The following is a 6,000-nucleotide window of genomic DNA, read 5'->3' as shown; positions in this document are numbered from 1 at the left end:
GGGATTGACTCATACATATTACAAGCCAAATAGGTTATGTTGCCTTAAATGTTATTTGAATGTAATGAGGAAAATTCAAATAGGTGAATTCTATAAAGTTCTATGTACTGCTTGTTTCCATTTTTAATTTCAATACATCATTCTCCAGATGGTTTAAAAGACAAACATTTTAAATTACAAGATCAAAACGAATATTTTGCATGAAACCACCTGCAGGTTTAAGAACTCTGAGCAAAATTAACCTTTACTAAGGTAAGTTCATGAGGTTATTATCCATATTCAACAAATACTCAGAATCCCATTAAAGTGCAGACCCTGTGAGTACAATAAAGACAACAGAAGCCTTGCCCTCTGGAAAGTGATACTCTAGCTGGAGTTACAGTAAATGTGTTAAGACTCTAAATGTGTGTGTATATCAATTTTTATTTAAAAGAATAATTCTGAGAGTTAAGAGATCATCATGAGACAGCAGATTGCACTTGATGATGGAAATTTATTCAACATATATTGCACCATCATTATTTCTCATTCTAAATGCCTGGAATGCTACCTCCTTCAAATTCTGGTTTAAATGATGTATCTAGGAACACAGAACTATCGCTGCCCCTAATGTATTGAGAGATGTGAAGAATATTTTACATTTCAAATCTTTTTTTTCTTTTAGTGCTGGGGACTGAACCCAGGGCCTAACAAATCCCCAGCCAAGTGTTCTACCTAGCCCTTTTCCAAGCTCTCCTCCTAAATCAGCCTCCCAGGTAGCTGGGATTACAGGCATGTGTCACTACACCCAGCCACATAAAATCTTTTCTAAGAAATAATCTAAGAGCTTCTTTCTTCTCCCACTAAAATACTTGTCTTAATATATAAATAAAGCCTTTAGAAACAGCGATGACATGTATTATCCAGTATGACAGGAAACATTCCTGAACAAGTCATCTAATCATCTGAAAATGGATTTCTAGTTGGTTTCCCTAGATTTTGTCATCAAATACAGTATCTTCAACACAGCATATACCTTTAGCCTAAGTTCATCTCACATTCAGATTTTATCAGTTATAGTTCTTAGGCTGCCATTTTTGTCAGGATAATTATAGCTGGTATAAATAGCACTCTTCCTGTAATCTAAAACTAACTTAAAAAGAAAGTACACACCAAGACTAAGATATCAAAATTGTTCATGCTTAAAGGCAAATGTATTCAGTTCCTTTCCATGTAGCACATAATAAGGTAACTATGTGCTTCTTTGAGGACCCTAACACCCTCCTTAGTGAACGATCTTGCAATGTGTTCTGGCAAGTATGTTATATAGAGGGAAAAGGAACATTCTTGCTGACCTAGAGTTGGCCAAGCAGAGTGTGTACCAGGAGGAGAACTAATGTCTACTGTCTCTTCTGTCACTTTTGAGCTGATAATAGGACTGGTATTAACTTGTACCAACAAACGCCTAGAGAAGCCATTCAGATCTGTCACAACAGGGAGGAAGGCACAGGAGAAGAGAAGAGAGATACTTGATGCTCTATGATGAACTGTAGAGGCTGGCTGTTGGCTGGAAAAAAACAGAAAATGGAAGTATAATTGTCCTTCTTAGGATGCCATGCCGAGCAGAAAGCCTCCAAAAAATCCTCCAGTCACTATAACATTCTTCTTCACAAATGACACAACCTGGAAAGAGAAGATTTAGAAATGGATTATTTTACAAAGGATGTTAATATCAGGATTCATCTCTATTACCAATGATTAATAGGCAACATCCTGGTCTCCTTAAACTACAAATTTTACCATCTCCCTTCTATCCTCCTGAAATGCTCCTGTTCATCTGAGGCTCAGAGGATACACTCAGGCACCCTTCATGGCTCCTGAATGAGAGTATCCTGGCCTTATTATTCCTTGAACTCAGTACAGTGATTCCATCTCCTACCCATGTAAGCTACAAATTCCCCATCATTTTGCTACCCCTATCTCCTTGAATCAGTCTTCAAACCTCACTCCCACACCTGCCCCAACTCCTCTGGTCTTCCACATTTCCCTAAATAAATGGGGAAATCTACCATCAGAGGGAAACAAAAAAGGGTCCACCTTCCTTGAAATAACTGTATTCATTATTTTTTCTTACTATTTACTCTTCAATTTGCTACTTTGTAATTCAACTCCACCACTAAAACTGTTCCCAGTGAAGTTAACTTGTTGCTGAATATTGAACTGAAGGTCTTTACTCCGTTTTCCAAGTCAGAAAACAGCTTCTATGATTTTCCACACTGGATAACAGCACTAGGCTGACAAATAGCTTCCCACCATACAGAGATTGTCATCATATACCTGGCATGCTGAGGTTTCTGCTCAGTATTTTTTCTATTTTGTTAAGTAGTTTACCATTCCACTACTTGTTTTGCAACTTCCAGAAGTTGCTAACATCTCTTGTCACTACTGTTCATTTCCTGTTGTCTTGTGAGTTAGAACTTTCCTTTTGTTTACTCTGTTACCATCTATCAGAAATACTTCACAAGTAGAGAAAGACATATGTGTTTGTCTGCCATGTTTAACCTAAGTACTTCATCTTCTACTATTTACTTGATTATGTAACAGTTTCCTGTCACTGCTACTAGAGTGTGACTGCCTTGAGGACAAAGAGTATTCCGATTTGCCTTTAAGTCCCCAGTGCCTAGCATAAAAAGCCACTCAGTACATGATAACCCTGAGGTAGATACAGGGTATTTTTTCCTCTTCATTAAATCTGTTCCTTTTCCTTATGAAGGAGCTAATGGCAGAATGTCACCATTGAGGCTATACAAGGGAATAGTCACCTTCTTGACATCCCAATCTCAGTTTATTTTTCCCTGGTTCAATGTACTTATTTCTTTGGGATATTTAACACATTTCCAAAGGTAATGAAGTAGCAAGATACAGAGGTTTTCTGTCTCTTTGATGCTAGCCAATATAACCTAACCTGACTTTATGCTCCTGCTATCTGCTTTAAAATAAAGTTTTATAGCAACATAGCCACACCCACTTATTTATATATATCATCTATGGCTATTTTCATTTTACATGATAGAGTTGAGGGGTTATGACAGAGATCGTATGGCCCACAAAGCTGAAAATATTTATAATGTGGCCCTTTACAGAAGTCTGCCAATCCCTGAGCTAGACAGTCCTACTAGTAATGTGCAGAAAAACAGACTGTGGATGTTTCAGAGAGAAGTGGGCTTAGAGACCAAAAAAAAAAAAAAAAAAGATCATACGGCAGTAGGACTCACTTCCCACCCATGGTGGTACTCCCAACCCTACAAGAACTACTTAACTACAGGTACTATCTTTATCACTTTGTGTACTCACTGACAAAGGCCACTGAATGTTTCATTTACGCAGCTTCAAAAAATGCCTTTGAATTAGATGCTTTAACCAAGGCTGTCCTGTACAATATAGCTTTTGTCTTATTATTGCAAGTCCTTTGTAATCTTTAACCTTGGTCCACTGTTTGAGATAGTGGTGTGTCTACTTCACTTCAGATTGTATCCTTCACACATTGCATGCAAATGAAATAAGCCTCACCTCCTCAGCTTTGCTCTTGACCTCAGTTGTTATCTGGTTGCTCTTACGTATCTTCAGCTGCTCTTTGGCTTTTTTCATGTCTGTCTCTACTCGCTGCCAGTCGACTTTAATGTATCCAGTGTGGTTTGCAAGCTACAGTTTCAAGACAAATGATAAAAAGAAATGAGAAACAGAGACTTGTTATTTCTTGTCGTCAGAATAAATCTATGAATAGACAGTCGAAACTCTCTGACTTTCAATTTTTGGAAAAGAATTGCTCTCTGGTTGTTTGTAGACGATGGCATTCGTTAGACATCTACTCAGCACCTACCCTATGCAACCTAGGCACTGGAAATAAAGAAATGGCCCTCATAACTGCTGACAATTCTCTCAATTTATTCATGGTCTTCTCCCTTCTTTACAGAGGTTTTTTTCTTCAGAGTTTTATGTTAGCTTAAACAATAAGATGGAAAATTAAAATCAAAATAGGGAGGTTATTGAAAATAATTTTATTAAGGAATTTTGAATATGATAAGATTGATTCAAGTGCACAGATTTATGATAGGTTAGTGTTATCCAAGGAGCAAAGAGAATGAAAGTAGCCCATTACTCAATCCCCACTAGTATCACTTTTTTCTCTGCCCAATTTTTGGTTGTCATATCCAAAAGAAAATTTTTACCCTTCTAGGGTCTCCTACAGTTGTTCTTTCTATAGACCCTACTTTCTTTTTGCACGAGAAATTGAACTCAGAACCTTGCACTTGCCAGACAGGCATTTGTGCTGCTGAGCTATGCCCCAGCTAAGTCCTTATTTTATTTAATGACATCACCAACCAATTACTTACACAGGACAGGCTGGAAAAAATATTTGTATCATGAACAAAACATTAATACTCATAAAAAGTGAAGTTCTTATATAGATCAGTCAGGATGTAGCACTTGCAACATGAGCAAAGGCAATTCACATAATAAATAGACCAAGAAAAAGTTCAAATTCACAAATTACCTTCAGAATGTATAAATTAAAACAATGAGCCAGTATACAGTTGTTTTTTTTACCAGATTGGAGAAAGTAAGAATATCCTACATTGGTGAAAATATGGGGAAACACTTTTCAGTGATTCTTATTGAGAGCATTACCTGGAGCCTTGTATGAGAACAATTTGACATTCTCTTCCAACACTGAAACTACATGTGTTCTTATGCATGTACACACTGGGTACATGGAAGACTTGATATAGAAATGATGTGCAAAATGCAAGACCAGCATCCTCTTTTATAGATATTTAAAAAACAAGTTTTAAAACTTATATAGAATGGTAAATGAACCAAGAATTTGCCCAAATAATTGTGAAAAGATCAGATCTGGGGCTGGGGGTATGAATCAATGGTGTAGCATTTGCCTGTCATGTACAAGGCAGGGTTCATCCCAAGTTGCGACATTTAACACACTCTGCACAAATCAGTCGTTGTTCTACAGAAAATGTTTAAAAATTCACAAATAAACAAACTTCTTCTAGTTTAATGAAATAATTGTGTTATTAGAATAATTTTATTTGGCATGAATAGTATTATTACTCAAATTCAACCAACTAACTAAATTTGGTCCATTTATAGACCTTTTTTATTATCTTTATTAATAAATAAATTTAAATAATGTGTACAGTCAATGGTACATGCTTTCCAATGGGAAAGTAATACATGTATCACCAGCAGTTTAAACAAGTGGGAATGTATTAACTCATGAAAATAAATTGTATAGCAGGGCACCAGGGTCACACTTCATAGTTTTAAAATAACATTTGCTTAGTATTTCAGTAGTTTTTCAGGGAGTTATATCAAGGAATACATACTTTTTTATTTTAAAAATAGAAGAGGACATAACAAAACATCAGAACAGAAAAATTCAAGCAACATGGTGTTTCCCCACAAGACAACCCAACATCACAGTAGCTACCAGTGTCTCTTTCCTTGAAATATTTAGGTATGCCTTCATACACTATAGTATCAAACATAAAAAGACAGTAAAAAACCATTCAAGAGAATGAAAGTATTACAGGGTATTCAGAACCAACTAACAGAAAAGGAACAATGGTTACTATAGTATCTCCTTGTCCATAAAAAACTATCACATATAATAAAAGCCAATAAGACACAACATGATGAAACCGATGGAGACAGAAGAACAAAAGCTTGGTAGGACTTCAAAACAAGATGACATTAAATCAGCACTAGCTATTATAATGTCTTGTTTTCTTCAAAATAGCTGTTCATACCCTCACAGATGATAAAATCAAACAACCTGGAATTAAACCATTCCAACTAATGAATGAAAACATTATAAGGCTTCAAAGCTATATAATGGGGAATCATGATTAGCACATACTTTTATGTATTCTTACCATTTCTAACACTAGGGAGACTATATGGTATTTATACATGTGAGTTTATTTTGCTTATAAGTATAGTCTC

The 6,000-nt window shown here is 35.9% G+C and overlaps 1 protein-coding gene across 1 annotated transcript in view; it reads right to left on the bottom strand.

Annotated features, from left to right (window-relative positions):
* Positions 1-403: 403 nt before the first annotated feature.
* Positions 404-6,000, bottom strand: part of Fundc2 (FUN14 domain containing 2) — a 32,552-nt gene continuing 26,955 nt past the window's right edge. The window contains exons 4-5 of the mRNA XM_003462125.5: positions 3,550-3,681; positions 404-1,662 (exon numbers count right to left, since the gene is read on the bottom strand). Of these exons, the coding sequence (XP_003462173.2) occupies positions 1,585-1,662; positions 3,550-3,681 (210 nt within the window). The 3' untranslated portion in view covers positions 404-1,584. The remainder of the gene's footprint in view (positions 1,663-3,549; positions 3,682-6,000) is intronic.

The sequence above is a fragment of the Cavia porcellus genome, unplaced genomic scaffold, assembly GCF_034190915.1.
Source record: "Cavia porcellus strain 051 isolate PalLab524CR breed Dunkin Hartley unplaced genomic scaffold, mCavPor4.1 scaffold_3, whole genome shotgun sequence".
NCBI lineage: Eukaryota > Metazoa > Chordata > Mammalia > Rodentia > Caviidae > Cavia > Cavia porcellus.
The sequence above is the reverse complement of the archived record's forward strand: the minus strand, read 5'-3'. Positions and strand labels throughout refer to the sequence as shown.